The sequence below is a fragment of the Procambarus clarkii genome, chromosome 17 (genome assembly GCF_040958095.1).
Source record: "Procambarus clarkii isolate CNS0578487 chromosome 17, FALCON_Pclarkii_2.0, whole genome shotgun sequence".
In the NCBI taxonomy this organism is placed as follows: Eukaryota; Metazoa; Arthropoda; class Malacostraca; order Decapoda; family Cambaridae; genus Procambarus; species Procambarus clarkii.
In genome coordinates this window covers 16333468-16350285 of record NC_091166.1, presented here as the reverse complement: position 1 = coordinate 16350285, position 16818 = coordinate 16333468, and the positions used below count along the sequence as shown (strand labels likewise).

The 16818-nt window shown below is 43.2% G+C and overlaps 2 protein-coding genes across 2 annotated transcripts in view; one reads left to right on the top strand and one right to left on the bottom strand.

Moving 5' to 3' along the window:
- LOC138365506 (protein Star-like) overlaps window positions 1-16818 on the bottom strand; it is a 499513-nt gene that overhangs the window by 341585 nt on the left and 141110 nt on the right. The gene's annotated exons all lie outside the window — the stretch shown is intronic.
- The window catches only part of LOC138365763 (uncharacterized), a 192936-nt gene that overhangs the window by 81405 nt on the left and 94713 nt on the right, over window positions 1-16818 (top strand). Inside the window, exon 2 of the mRNA XM_069326228.1 lies at window positions 3985-4196. Coding sequence (XP_069182329.1) covers window positions 3985-4196 — 212 coding nt within the window. The remainder of the gene's footprint in view (window positions 1-3984; window positions 4197-16818) is intronic.

Here is a 16818-nt window from a genome sequence, read left to right as displayed (position 1 = left end):
TATATATATATATATATATATATATATATATATATATATATATATATATATATATATTGCTGTATTGCAGCACAAATTGCTGTACCAGTGTTCCTGTCCTCTTCAGTGGGGTCTGACAACTTGGTGAAGGAAATCGTACCTGAGCACCTAGTTCAACAGGCAGGGGTACATGATCCCAGCTTCACAGATTGCACACCAAATGGGTCTCTCTCGCAGGACCAGCACCCCAACCACCGCCTTCTGAAGCCCATAAGCAATCCAGCTGGGATCGCCCCATTGCCGACCAAGAAGCTGCGACTTTGCTAGAAGCTGCGACAACACCACATGACACTGCCCGACTTAGAGCTGTAGCAGCTCCCCATGCAGGTGATTTCCTATTAGCAACCCCAATGTCAGCAACCGGCACCCGTCTCACACCGCAGGCCCTCCGAATTGCCGTGGCTCTCCGCCTCGCTGCCCCAATCTTTTGAGGCAGAGCCCGGCTTCCCGGGCTCTGCCTCAAAAGAACCAATCAGAGAGAGGCATATAGCGGCCTACCCCTCTCAACCAGTCAGTGATGGTGTAGCATGGCCCTAGGGCAACTCCAAGATGGCCGCTCCAACATGGCGACTCAAGATGTTTGCTGGTGCCATGAAGATGAGGAAGTGATGCATTAGGAAGTGATGTTGCGGAGGCTGACTCCAAACACAGTTTTCAAGTGTAGATATGATAGAGCCCAATAGGCTCAGGAACCTGTACATTAGTTGATTGACAGTAGAGAGGCAGGACCACAGAGCCAGAGCTCTACCTTGCAAGCACAACTAGGAAAGTACAACTAGGTAAGTACGTAGCCAGACCAGCGGACCGGCAAGAAGCTCAGGAAGAAAATACCAACGAGCCGAGCCTGATGAAATCATTAAGAAAAAGGAAGACTATCGACAAAATGTAGTAACGAAGAACAGCACCGGATCCGCGATGAGCTGCCCGGCCTCCTGCAAGACACATCATCGTGCAACCATGTAAATTCCACCCTACCACCAAACTACAGCGTCAGATGCCCGTCTTATCCACGGTGGTTGCCACCGTGGATAAGACGGTGCCACCGATCTTTTTCTCCCTTCTTCGATTCGTCTCCAGTTCCTAGCTCAAGATTTCTTCATCCTCGCCCCTGCCTTCCATCCCCTGCTTACCTGCTAGAGGGTCCTTGGAACTTGGAACCTCTTGAAGTGCAAGTTTTCATTGATCGTAGTAATGCGCTGAAAAGTAGACCAATTCCCAATCTAGATAATTTAATTAGTGTTCATTTCGAGACAAACGAACTACCTTATGCTAAGTCTTTAGTTCAATTGTTCACCGACCATCTTGATATTGTCTGGGACTCGATGGGAAATTTATTAAATCCACTATAGAATTAAAATATTAAGATATTATTGAGAAAATGAGTTATTCTAAGGCACAATTCAAGAAAAGGCATTTGCTGGATGTACGAATTTTGCTGAAAATTGTCGGCTTAGACCTGACCTTCATACGAAATTGTCGCGTGAGGCTTCTGCTGAAAGGTTGTAGGGTTATCTTGGTTATCTTGATATGTTTTCAGAGCTTAGTCTCCCCGCGAGCCAGTCCTCGAGTAGGTCTCCTTTTTTGTTGCACACACCCAGGAAGCAGCCCGAAGCAACTGTCTAACTCCCAGGTACCTATTTACTGCTAGGTGAACAGGTGAATCAGGGTGAAAGAAACTGCCTATTTGTGTCCGCCTCCACCGGGGATCAAACCCGGTACCTCAGGACTGCGAATACGAAGCGCTGTCCACTCAGCTGTCAGGGTCCCCTTAAATCCTAAATCGACCTCACTGGGAGCCCTATTGGTAATATGTAGGAGATATCTATATAGTTACTAAATATTTTTCATGGAGGAAACATGACATTCGCCTGCAATGGATGAAAAACTAAATTATTAATTTTGAGGCGACTAGTAGCCACAAAGATATAGTACTTAAGTGTATCACATAAGTGTCCAGTGATTTAGGCTGTGTGGGGAGCTTACGACACACTCATGATGAGTGCCGAAAGGAGCAATTTTTAATTTCTTTAATTGAGTAAAAATTATGTCTGTTATTCTCAAACTGAAATTTAATCTGAAATATGGAGATTGGAAAAATTAACCACAGGTCTCCGCCTCTCTGAAGTAACTTTCTTGAACTCTCTCTCCACCCTTTCCCACTTACTCTTAGCCTCTGTATACTTAAACTCTGGTCTCAGCAGAACTTTTACTCTTCGAGTTTGGATCCAGCACATCATGTTCGATTCAGTCTCCCGTGAGCTCAACAACATCGCAGGCTCAATCGTCGATGCTGAGCTTCAGTCCCATCAAAATGTATTGGTATATGAAATCCCTGCTACGACCCTAAGGCCTTGCATCATCAATCTGGCACTCATACCCATATGCAATAAATGAATGGCTAGCCCTTACTTACGCCAATATGGTCTTTATGTCTTCTCGCGATTTCCCTGGCAAAGTTGTCATGATACCACGATACAGCGCCTGACAGCTGAGTGGACAGCGCTTCAGATTCGTAGTCTCGAGGTTACGGGTTCGATCCCCGGTGAAGGCGGACAAATGGGCAAAATGTTTCTTTCATCCTGATGCCCCTGTTACCTAGCAATAATAGGTACCTGGAAGTTAGACAGCTTCTACGGGTTGCTTCCTGGGGGTGTGTAACAAAAAGGAGGCCTGGTCGAGGACTGGGCCGCGGGGACGCTAAGCCCCGAAATCATTACAAGATAACTTCAAGATACCATGCCCACCTGGACTCGGACCCGAATGAGAGACGTTACCCTGCAATTGTAGGTCTGACCACTACTTTCGGCGTGGGTTTTCCAATTAAAAATAACATGACAGCCTGGGAGCAGATGACCAGAAGTAATGATAATCACTACATACAGGGTCTCACCCTGAACACTTGTGACAACTGCAAGTTCTGGTTGAAAACTTGCTTTAATACACTAGGGCAAATAGTTAGGACGAGGGAACTAATTAATCGAATCGTCTTTCCCCACGGCACTGGAACATCTCGTGACACTCCACAACTGGATGTCAACTTTCGGGGTGATGTTGCTGAATTTGCAAAGAATGGTCATTAAGCGATGCTGCGATCCTGTCATCGTATGACCCGCGATCATCGAAGGGAGTAAACCGGTTGTGCTATTACCAGGAACCTAGCAGGAACTAGCTATAAAAACTTATCTGCTTCAGCATCCCCCTTGCTTTAATAATTTTTTTTTTTGTCAGTGAAGTTAAACTGCATGTAATCCATACATTGTCGTACCTAAATGCTCTAGATTTGTCTTTCCTTATCCCTTCCTTCCATTCTGGCAAAAGAATGGAATATTCCATTCTATATGGAATATCCAAAGAATATTCCATTCTATATGTAAAACTCTTATTATTAGGCTAGCATTTTAATTTGAGTCTATAAAAATAGCATTTATTTTTTCCCTCTGTTTTCATTTCCTTTTTGATGCTAGATTTTATAATATCTGTGACATATGTATTTTAACAATAAACAAATTAATTTGCCAAGCATGTCTTTTATAGCTGATAAGAACTTTCATCACTTTTATTTATTTATTAAATGGAGTAGTAAAACCTTTTCTTTTTTTTAGTTTAAATTTTCTCGATGTGGTGAAATAATAGAAAACAAACTGCCAAGCTCTGTATGTCCTTTACTCCTAATCTGGGAGTCTCTTCTGGAAGTCCAACCACTTGGGGTAGACGGTAAAGCAACGGTCTCGCTTCATGCAGGTCGGCGTTCAACCCCCGATCGTCAAAGTGGTTGGGCACCATTTCTTTCCCCCCATCCCATCTCAAATTATTATCCTGACCCTTTATAGTCGTAATGGCTTGGCGCCTTCCCCTGATAACTCCCCCTCCTAATCTGGAAGACAAAACCTATTTATTTAACTGTTCAAATTATTATTGTTTCAAAGTTGATCAACATACCCACAGGGATGAGAGGAAATGTGGTGACAGAGCGAGTGCTGACGGAGAAGACATTGGTGGGGGTAGCGCAGGACGACCCGGCCCTCGTGAACTACATCCGTCACAGCCTCCTCCACCCGCCCTCCCGCCAACCCTACAACCTCTCAAACCCGGCGGCCCAACATTTCTCCCAGCTTGGTCAATCCAGTTACGCCGATAGTGAAGTATTACATGGAATGGTGAGCAACATCTCAGATAAGATAAACTTGGAATTGTTGGAAAAATTACTAATACATTTTCACATACTAACAAACACCTGTTCTCATGTTTTCCTACCACCTTTCTCTTCCATATTTTTTGTTCTGCTTTATTCAAGTTTTAGTATTATAAAATGACGTCCATTTGTATGGTCTTGCTACACAATAGACTGAAAAACAGAGTAGGAGAAAATAATATGAAGGAATCCAAAATGTGAGGTTTCGCCAGGTCATCTCTCGTGAGTATCGAGTAAAAAATACCCCGAATATAATAGTTACTAAAAGTGAGTTGTGAGTACATATTTTAGCATAATCACTTTGATGTGCAACAAGAAGATGCATGTTCCTTATTTTTGTTGAGCGAGTCGTGAGCAATTTTGTTTTTATTTTGCTGGGAAATTCCGGCGCGGGCTCTAAGCCTCTCGCTGGTCCACTAAGTGTTACTTGTTTCTGTTTTACTTAGGCGGAGTATGAATATTTATGACTCTATGGTCGCTTCAGTAAGATTATGCTCAGAGTAATTGTTGATAAGGCGGCACTACTAGCATTAGTGTTGAGTGTATGTTGAAAGTTTATTGACATTGTATTTTAGACTAGTGATGAGAGGAAGTTATTCTGACATTTCATAAATTTGCTGAGTGTCGAGGGTCGGCATAATTCCTGTACTAGAATTCTAAAATGGTTTGAGGCTTTTATTGAAAATTATAAATTTAGAACATGAAAAAAATAACATTTTCCTGTCTTTAAGGCCTAAGTGCTTAAGTCAACCTTTTTTAGGTTATTATTTTTTGCCAGAGTGTATTTGGTTTTTAACATAGACGAAAATTTAAAACTTACAGATATAGAATAATTATAACAATTATTATCCGTTTATTATCTGAAACTTTATGTTTGTTTGCTCCTAATCTTTTGCACAGTTAGGATATCTACAATATTGGGCTTATTTAAAACTGAATTTCTGAATTACTTGCACTAATAATTATCATGCAGCCCTATTGATGAGACGTTTAAAGTTTTGTTTTGTGTGTAATGCACAAGTGTTTAACATCACACTATATATAACTAGTGCTCCATCAGGGTATACTATTCATCACCATCAAAATTAATTTCACACTGTATGTATGATTATTGTACTGATAAGATTTAGCACGTGACACACATTCTCTATTTACGTGCGCTCGTGTCATGAAAGGATCTACAGACAATTCCCAGAGGTGCTCTCGTCTGCCAGGCAGAGGTGCACTGGTCTGCCAGCCAGAGGTGCACTGGTCTGCCAGCCAGAGGTGCTCTGGTCTGCCAGCCAGAGGTGCACTGGTCTGCCAGCCAGAGGTGCACTGGTCTGCCAGCCAGAGGTGCTCTGGTCTGCCAGCCAGAGGTGCACTGGTCTGCCAGCCAGAGGTGCACTGGTCTGCCAGCCAAAGATGCTCTGGTCTGCCAGCCAGAGGTGCACTGGTCTGCCAGCCAGAGGTGCACTGGTCTGCCAGCCAAAGATGCTCTGGTCTGCCAGCCAGAGCTGCACTGGTCTGCCAGCCAGAGGTGCACTGGTCTGCCAGCCAAAGGTGCTCTGGTCTGCCAGCCAGAGCTGCACTGGTCTGCCAGCCAGAGGTGCTCTGGTCTGCCAGCCAGAGGTGCACTGGTCTGCCAGCCAAAGATGCTCTGGTCTGCCAGCCAGAGGTGCACTGGTCTGCCAGCCAGAGCTGCACTGGTCTGCAGCCAGAGCTGCACTGGTCTGCCAGGCAGAGGTGCTCTGGTCTGCCAGCCAGAGGTGCACTGGTCTGCCAGCCAAAGATGCTCTGGTCTGCCAGCCAGAGCTGCACTGGTCTGCCAGGCAGAGGTGCTCTGGTCTGCCAGCAGCCCCTGAGCAGAGTGAAACAGAAGGGAAAGTCCTCAAAGCCACACCTGCCCTCATACGTCGCGACACACCTGGGTCGTCAATGCTCCCAGGAACAGGAAACAGGGACCATCTCTGTCTTGAGAAGGATCCTGTTTCTGATACTTATAATACTCAAACTCGAACTGAGGTGCATTCTTTGCAAGCCACTACTTAGCTGTTGGGCAGGAGTCTGAGTAGCAGAGCCGTCTTACCGCATTGGCCCGATGGACACTTGCCCGGGGGGGCCCACGATCATAGTGTCCCAACGAGAATACGGTCCTAACAAGCATAGAGGCCCCACGAGCATAGGGGCCCCACGAGCATACGATACCCACGAGCTTAGGGGCCCCGCCAGCACAGGACATGTTCATTATGGAAACAGAATGTTTATATATTTAGGTCTTGTTGCAAGTACACTTGTATAATATAACCCTATATCCTGGTGTGGGGTCTAAATGCTAAATATTTAAGATATATATTTCCAGGTGAATAACCCTTTCAGCAGAAATGAAGCAAAATGTTTAGAGTGGAGCACAGAAGAGGAAGAGAGCTGCAGAGAAGGAAAAAATATGACAGGTGCATCGACAGCCACTCCATCAGATATAGCATACACATCAGCATCCACTCTTGCAATGTCAGCCACAAGTACTGTTCCTTCAGATATAGCATCCACATCAGCATCCATTCCTGCTGCCAATCATCCAGCTACAACAGACACACCATCATTGCCTGTTGCTATTGCTGGTGATGTTTTACAAGAGGAAATATCTAAATCTGTGAAATTAAAAGAGTTTGCAATTCAAGAGACAGATCCGGGGTTATGGAACATTTATGATACTAACGTAATAGCTTACTTGATTCGTAGTGGGCCGTCATCATGTCTTAAATCATGATAGCAACCATTCAAACTCACGCAGAGTGTATAAAACAGCTGGAGTAGAGAATATGAAGGCGAGGTATTTATCAAACAATGTGTTCAAACTGCGGAATGGCGAGTATGTAAAGCGTGAATGGCTACTCTATTCATCATCCTGAGGTCGTTTGTAATGCTTTGTTTGTCGCCTATTGTCCAAGAAAGAATCTCCCTTTGCTACAATGGGGTTCAATGACTGGAAGCACAGCAATGCTATTGTAAAGCATGAAAATGGAGAAGAACATCGAGAGTGCATGACAGCATATTTGATAAGGCATAACAAACTGGAAGTGTAGATTCTTTATTACTTGAGCAACATCGCTCACAGCAGGAATATTGACATAGTCTTGACACGTGTAGTTTCTGTCATTCACTTTCTTGCCTCTGGTGTTTTTTCCTTGGAGAAACTCAGATTATTAGGTCAGCAAAAAATGGCAACTATTTGTGAGGGGGTGGTTCACCAGCTCACTTACAATAGTGCTCTTATGCCTGTGGGAGCCAGTACACTTGTTAAGTGCACTTGTTAAGTGGGCGGACTTAAGTTTTGTACCAGCAACCGAAACATCTAGTGTTTGGGCTCATGTGAGAGCCCCAGTCATCAGCAGTCCATAAATGTTACCCTGGCCGGGGTGGCATGTCTGTGGACAGTGCTAGAGCTGATAGCATCATCTCATTGTATGGCATGGAGCCAGACAACTTTGCGCGCGAACGCCTAGGCCGCAGGCGTGGGGTAGACATGTGGGGTCCCACGCTCGCTGGCCACTTGAGTGGTTGTCATGGAGACAGCCGCCATCTTAGTAAACATCTTGAGCCGCCATGTTGGTCGGCCATCTTGGAGCTGCCCTAGGGGCTATGCTACACCGTCGCTGATTGGATGAGAGGGGTAGGCCGCTGTATGCCTTCCTCTCATTGGTTATTTCGAGAAGGACGCGGGAAGAGCCGGTGTGAGCATCATTCTGAACTCAGCCGCCACCTTGTCAAGACGTTCCTGTACTCAATTCGGCCAAATTGATGTATAGGGCGTCGTGGTGGCTGGACTACAACTGCTGATGCTTCCTGCTTCACCTACGACATCGGTCGTCACAGAATCCGGCCGAAGTCGTCGCTTGGAGGGGTTTAAGACATTATTGTATGCAGGGGGTAGAGGTACAGTGATCTGGGATCGTGGGGGAATGTGCATACGAGCAGCAACAGACTCGTAGATCCCATACCAGTGATGATTAGACTTGCTAGTGCTCTGTAGCAGTCGATGGGAACGGGGAAATTCGTGTCAGTGTTAAGGCAATTTCCCGTGTTTGTACTACGGTCAGGAACTACCGCCGCCTACGCCACCCGGAGCGAGCCAGCCACCTATAGCGGGGTGCCTGATGTATGGGAATGGTGTGTAAAGCCGGCAGTGTGAATGAGTAAGTACCTATGTGTGTATTTCGGTGATTAGTAGTCTCTAAAGCTTGAATTCGAGGTCAAGTGTTCCGTCACATTGTCACGCAGCACCTGTTCAGGTGGAGTGAATTGTGGGCGAGGAGATTAATCACCTGTGTTGTCATCTTGTCAGTCCAGAGGGACTTAAGGTCTGGTGTACACAGACGTACAGTGTGTGTGTGTGTGTGGGTACACACGGGAACACAGAATATACATAGATTAGCCAAGGACTGAGAAGGTGTCCATGTAATAAATTCTTTTATTTCATTGTGGTAATCATTTTTGATCGTCCGAGGGACGGAGTGATATCATTTCCATGTGTGGTCTTGCAGGTGTGGAATTCCAACACTGAGCGCTCAGGTATGTGTAACGCCAGTGATTCCTGGCAATGATTATTGTGGAGTGTGCCACAGTGTGGCTTAAATTTCTTGTATTGTTCCCAGGGCCGTGACAAGTGTGATTTATATAAATATATATATTGTGGTTGCAGTATTAATTAACGTAATTTTGGTGAGGTTTGGTGAGTGACGAGGCCGTCTAGAGAGACCGCCCCCGCTCTGTCGAGTAACGTAACTCTCGAGTGTTTATCGGCATGCGTGACCGATAAATCACTCACCCATGTGATTTAAGGAGTGTGAGATTCTCCTTAGTGTTCCCAATAACGTTTGATAGCTGTAGGCTACATGTGTCAGCGGTAATTATATATATATATATAATCGTAGTGTCACGGTGCCCAGTGTTAATGTGTTATTTACTGTGTGGTGATTGCAATATATTGACCTATGTTCTAGGGGTCATTTGCAGCAGTAAGTAAGTAAGTGTGTGCAGTATCCTAATATTTGGAAATTGGAGTACTTGCCGTGTGTGTTATTGCAAAGGGGGTTGTTATTTGATGGTGATTGTTGCTAGTGTTGAGCAATCACCGTATGTGATTGCAGTTCAGTAAAACCATTGTGGGGCAGTGTTCTAGAGGGTTCATGTCCTGTAGGTTATTTTACTAGGTTCTGCAGTATTGTCATAGCAACCGGATTGTAACGTAAATCACTGTGATTTGTTAGTGTGATTTGTCATTGTCGTGGGGGAACTCGGCTGTAGACGAGTACTTGGATATACATATATTCTCCTGGTTATCTGGTAGGACATCGAAGTCCAGTATTCAGTGAGGTGATTGCGAGGCAATTAATATAACGTAACCAAGGGAACGCCCATTGCTTTAAAAGAATTTGTTCTTTGACAATTTGAGTAACGTAGAATGCGTTTGGGTTAATTTACTTTCCTGTAAGCAGCTACGGTAGTCTCGAGGAGCCTAGCCATCAGCCAGATAAGAATTAGAGTATTGTCTGTCGTAATTAACGGTCAGTGGGCCGGGTAATTTACGTGTTTCAGGAAGTCAAAGTAATTAATCTCGATCCTTGTTTGATCGACTCACACGAAGGCTACATTGTTCCATTAACGTAACGTCGTTATCTGCCCGGAAGTACCGGCACTTGATTGACTCGTGAGAGGAGTAACGTCATTTAGAATAACGTAAACGTGGGGCTAATTACTGTTATTAGTCGCCTGAATTGGTCTGAGTATGGAAGGCTCAGACGGAATTCGTACCTTAATGTAAATTGCTGAGCCAGTGTGAAAGGTTGCGTATTTTAATTGTTTAATTATTGATCTTGAGGATAGTAATTAATTACTCTAAAGGTAATCACGAGTGATTACCGTTCTCTTAGCACTTTGGACATTGTAAATCAGAGTTTACCATCGCTGAGTGATTAGTAACCGATTAACGTAAATTAACGTAACTAGTAGAGATTAATCAGCTGTCTGGAAGTACAGGGATTAATGGGATTTTCTCACTGAATGCTCGACGGGTAGAGTGTTGTTTGATTTCCGCGTTACTAGTGACAGTTGTAAGAGTTGTTAATTTAACGTAAATGTTACCTTGTAATTAACGTAAATGTTATTGTGTTATTAACGTAAATCAATTGTTATTGATTGTTGATCGTCCGTGGGACGTAGTGTTAACGTAAGGATTAATTTGAGGAAGGGTGCTGGAGTTGCCAGTGAACCCATTAGTTATTGTTGTCATTGAAAGACTACTGATTTGATTGCATTGCAACCGCTGTTGCAGGAGTAGACTGCACTGAGGCGTAGAACAGTTAGGAGGTTACTGGAGACGTGTTTCAGAACCTACTGTGTCATTTGTTGTAATTGTGATTATAGATCTGTTAGTTCTTGCTTGCTTGTTGATTCCTCTGTGGTCACGCTTATGTTCGAGTTAGTTCATTATGCAGTCCGAGGGGCTGGTGTCTAGCTGTCATTGATAGTGTCACAGGAAGGATTTCGAGTAACGTCATTGACATTTCTTTTGTTTTGTTGTAGTAGTTAGTACTTTATTGAATAAACTAAGTTGTTATGGTTAACACTGTCTTTTCGTTACACCCCCACACATTATTATTGTTATGCAAATGTTCTTCACACTCGACTAAAATTGAGACTCACTTTCTGAGCTTTGGATCAAATATACGGCACCACACAACAATAAATTATTGTTGTGAGAGCCCGTGACCTACTCGTTAGATTCGCTTCGGCGATTGGCGAAGGTCGGCGGCCTAAGTGGGGGGGATTTCAATTTTCATTGGGGTCTCGGCGTTTGCTCGCGCCTAGTCAATTGTTCATACATGGTCCCAAAGTGAGGAATGAGCTGTTTACTACACTGGTGTGTTAGCTAAGCAAGTCCTTCCTCAGGCGACCTAGTTGAATATCACGACAGGAATAAAGGTTAAAGAATAAAGAAAATTCTTAGAAATTTTCCGAGCTAAAATTCCTTATACCAATTATAATTTATTCCAAAACTTCTCATAAGTTAAAAACTACAAAAACTCTCACACTATTTAGGTATACTAGAGCTGCTGAGTGAATTTGACCCTTTCTTGGAAGAACATCTCAAGATGTATGGACATCCTGGAAAAGGGATTCCGTCATATTTATCTGCAAATATTTGTGAGGAATCTATCGAATTAATAGAAAAACAGATTCTTCGTACTATTCTTGAAGAAGTAAAAGAGTCAAAGTATTATTCAATAAGTGTAGATTTCACTCCGTACATCTCTCACACAGATCAACTGACATTTACTCTCCGATACAATAATGGCTGTGAGCCTGTGGAATGTTTCTTGATGCTCATCCCCATCTTTTCTCACGGAGCAAAGGATCTAACTAACACTGTCGTGGATTTTCTTAATGAGAACCAAATTCGACTTTCAAACTGCCGTGGTCAGTCATACGATAATGTCTCAAATATGTATGGACGATATACTGGATTGCAAGCACAGATTCATCAACTTAATGAGTTTGTCATTTATGTTCCCTGTGCTGGACACAGCCTGAACTTGGTGGGAGTAAAAGCAGCAGTGTTTGTGAGTTTTTTTCTATGCTTACCTCCCTTAGGAGGTGGACCTCAAACATAAAGAATTGCTTACTAGCAGACATTTCTACTCTAATCATGAGCCCAATAGAAAAAGGAAAAGCTGGAGCAAACCGCCAGGCTTCCACCACAAGGGTGAAAACCTGTCCACTTGGGCCGTTGGTTCCTCCTAGTTAAAAAAAAAAACGTTAAAACCAATAAAGGGTAACCGACGGGTTCTCACACTAAATTTTACTTTGATGTGTGGCGCTATGAATTGGAATTCGAATTTCCCAAGAACAGCCGTCATTAAAAAAGCTCACATTTACAGATAATCGTATAAAGCAGAACATGGGTGGAAAAGAATGGTTGAAGGGTTGACATCAAACACCGTTTTCTATAACAATAACAATTTATTAATAAGAGACTAAACTACTACAACATCGAGTTTACGTACGTTAATGTCCATCAAGTGGCACTTTAACAACAGCTACTTAACAATCATGAAATAGCAATGACTCCGGTCCATTGCTGCGTGGCTGAATACTGATCTGACCTGAACACGGGTGTGCTCACTGACGACACAATGTTGTAAACAAATATTTACATGACTAAGTTTACACAACAGTGAGTGATTCGTTACATTACTGTCTATACAGTGGCACTTGCAAGACAGCTATTCAACAGCCCCTCGCACTACGGGCTGATTAAATGAGCTAACTGAACAATGATGCCCACTGATGACACAAGCTTGCAATCAATATTGTCACGGCTTCACAGTGACCAGATACTATAATCACAATCTTACGGGTCCTCCAACCCTCCAGGCGAGATACCCCCGTAACTAGACGGGTAGTCCAACACTAACTCCCCCTATCACAACCTAATGTGAACACTTCGCAACTACCTGCAAGAAGTCGCAAATGTAAACAAAGCCAGGCAGGGTGGGATTCTGAGTCACTTCTCCAGCAATCCCCAAGTTACTTTACTCTCGTCACCAGATGATAAACCAAAGAAATTGCCTTAATCAATTACAAAATTGATTATGTGATTAATTACGTTAATTAACTGTCAACAACAGTCAGCAACAAAGTACTTCTACGTTAATCACAAACACTTGTCTCCTACAACAAGTCAACTTGTTAACAATAACTCAAAGCCTCTTAAATTACATCACACTTGACTACTTCAAGTATTCAGTGAGTAATTCCTAATTAATGTCAAACGGACAACTAATTAAATTCCAATCGAGTTATGTTAACTAAGCCTACCACTATCTTGGTAACTTCTCAACAGTCTATGTCAAACTTTACTTTAATGAGCGTTAATTACCCTAACTAACCCCAAGCAATTAATTAACTGTCCCCAGGACTGATAATTAATTATACATAAATACGTCTCACTCCGCACTGCCTAAGAAGGTCTCATCAAACACTGTGAATGACGGACGAGGTGTTAATTACCCTAATTAACATGAGTGCATCTTAATCCACTGTCATCAGACAGGATATGATTAATATAAGTAGTTTTGCTAGCTCCATGACCTCGCTTTACCGAATCATCAAGACCTTTGACGTTAATTACTCCACTAATTAACATGAGCCACTAATTTCTATACCGCACAAAGGTAATTAGTCTCGAGCAAATTACGTTAACACAAATACTGACAGACCTTGACACTTCCTCCCCACTATGTAAATTCACGATGAGAATGCTAATTACACAATTAGCTAGAGTGGTCAATTAGTTGTCACACGGACAATTAATTGCACCTGAAACGTATCTCAACAAGCTCAACACTGTTTCCCTTAAAAGCTCCCTCATTAAGTAATGTGCAACCCCTTATGATGTTAATTACCCCAATTAACTCTCACTGAATCCTTAAGTCATCAACACAACTTAAAGAACACAAAGTAACCCCAGGTTACACAGGTCACACTTACAGTGACATAACAAAAGAATTTTCACAGCCCATACGGTTGCAGCTCTCTGCAACATGTTAATTATTGTACCCTCACAGTAATGACATACGGTTTGTCAACAACAAATGTATACCTACATATTACTGCCCCCTTACCTTGCAACACTTGCAAGGAACTACTGTGTGGAATCACTACTTCAGCAAAACAATTTTACGTTAACATAAGATACCGTCGCTACACTGACAGCTGGCACTAATTCTCATAATTAGACACATTAACCAATCAATTGCTTGCTACCTCATTAAGTACTGTGAATTCCCCTGATTAATGAAAGGGACCTCCTTGAATCATCTGCACAGCACCTATGGCAGTAATATAACGTATACAACATAAACACTGCCCAAACACGCAAACATAATGATGCTGTCAGCATACCCCACATGCTAATGACATCACAATGCAATCAGTCAGCAGTCTCAATTACTGACTCACCACACAGCACTGTAATAAAATACATGCAAAGGAAACACATGGAAATGGTACTCACTAAACAATGATAATAAATCAATAGCTTACCTTTCATACATCACAACAACATAAAATTACACATATATAATTAACTTGCGGCAACATGACATTAATCTTGACTCTGAACGATATATAAATCGACAGATCAACAATCACTTATATGGGAGAAATATCTACACCGACCAGTTTACATACTCGAGTCAGTCTACACACAAAATATATATCCATATACATCTACATGTGTGGTCATGTGCATAACATACACCATCACGTCTCAACACAGTCTCCTTGACGTCAGTACAGACAGCTGCCTCTCAGCTTGCTTCCCTCGCCTGGCAGGCGCTCTGGGATAACACAGCTGGTACCGGAATTAACATCAGTCCTGAGACACTGTAACTACATTACATAATAATGAGTACTCACGTTACTACTCTCCTTACATTCACTCCCTGTATATAAACCTTCCCTTGCTGAAGCACTGAAGCTGAAGAACACCTAGCTCGCTCCCACGTGCGTCGACTAGGTGTGGCCCTAGGGAGTGTGGCCAAGGCATGTGTGGTCAGGGTGTGGCCACTATGTGGCCCAAAGGGGTGGCACGGAGTAGCGCAAGGCGGTCGCAGCGCCCCACCCAGCATGAGGTGGCGCGCGGGGTGGCTGGTGTTGCCCACAGGCGTGTGGCCAGGGTGAAGTCATCGCATGGCCCCAGTGTCTGGCCACGGAGCAGTGCGGTGCGCACATTGAGGTGCTGAGACTGGAGGCTGGGGCTGGCTAGAGGCCTCAGGCGTTCACAACGTGTGTGGAAGATTCACTCAAACCCATACACACCACGAGCGGGGCATGCTCGCACACAGGGTGTGCTGAATAGCGGGAGACCCTCTGTCCCCCCACCCCCCATGAAACCGTTGGCTCACGAGTTCAAGTACTCTCTCATACCACACTCACTCTCTCAAGTCTCATTTCTCAGAAAACATGATTAATTCTGTAACTCTCTCTACAGAGCAGTCACAGACTCATGGCTAGTCTTAAAAGATAGACCTAAGCATAAGCTTTCAAACAACATCACACAAGTGCATGCAGTGTGAAAACTTCTTGTCTAGAGTGCACCCAACACTCTAGCCTAATCTAGAAAACTAAAAAAACTAACTGAGGAAATTTTCATTCCCTCACAGTGTTGTCTACAGACTGTCAAATTATTTGACCTTGAACAGCATCTGTATTCGTTTTTTGCTGAAATGAATTGGCATCATCTTTAGGAGACGATTTTGTGGTCAAGCATCTGTCTGACAGACGATGGTCAGCACATTTTGATGCTGTTCATGCTCTGTATGGGGAGTTTCGAGGAAATAAAACATGTACTGGATTCTCTATCAACTGACAATGACCGGCAAGTGAATACAAGGCGAGAGGCAGAAAGATTGAGCAAAAAAATGGAAAACCTTGAAACACTCTTTCTCACAATTCTAATGATTGACATACTAGAAAGAATGAACAAAACAAACAAGGTCCTGCAATCAAAGGATGTGAACATCCTGACAGCTGAGTGGATAGCGCTTCGTATTCATAGTCCTCAGGTTCCGAGTTTGATCCCCGATGGAGGCTGAGACAAATGGGCAAAAATTTTCTTTCACCCTGATGCTTTGTTACCTAGCAGTAAATAGGTACCAGGGAGCTAGACAGCTGCTACGGGCTGCTTCCTGGGGATGTGTAACAAAAAGGAGGCCTGGTTGAGGACCGGGCCGCACGGACACTAAGCCCCGAAATCATCTCAAGATAACCTCAAGAAGATCCTTGTTGCCACGAATCTTGAGTCTATGCCCTGGAAACACAAACCGAAACTGTCTCTATTTTCCACTTGTTACAAGTTGTAATAAAGTTGTTACATCTTAGCTTAACGTTTTAATGACGTATTAGAACGTTGTTACAACTTGCTATATTGGTTGTTATAACTGGTTAGGAGATGTTAAAACTTGTTCGAACGTTGTACCAACGTCGTATTTTCGGTGTGTGTTTGGCGAGTGAAAACTTATCTTCAGGAAACTAGAGACAAATTTAGCGAATATGAATTTAAAGCCAGGAGTATGTCTCCAGATACAGATTACAGTGATGGAAAAAAAGGGAACGAAAACAAAGTGTGCGTCATAGTAGACATGATGGATCACCAGAAGACATACTTCTCATTATAACCGAAAAATTCAAGGTAGAAACTTTCCTCCCTAATCTGGACACTAATCTTTCAACTAACAAAACGTTCAGAGACTTAGTCACAGATTGCTGGTGTTGACTTTTTATGTGTAGTGCACTACTCATCAAAAATTCATCACCAGCAATTAACAGCCAATTAATGTACAACTATATTCTTCCCACTTCAAGACTCCGCACCAATATAGCAGCATCAAGAGGAAATATGGGCCAATAGGCCTTCTGCAGTTACTTCCATTCTTATGTTTGTATACCCATTGATTCGTGTTCTATCATGTGCAAATGTCTATCACCTCACCCAAAACTTTTTTACCATATCACCTCACCCAAATGCAAGTATAAGTATGGAT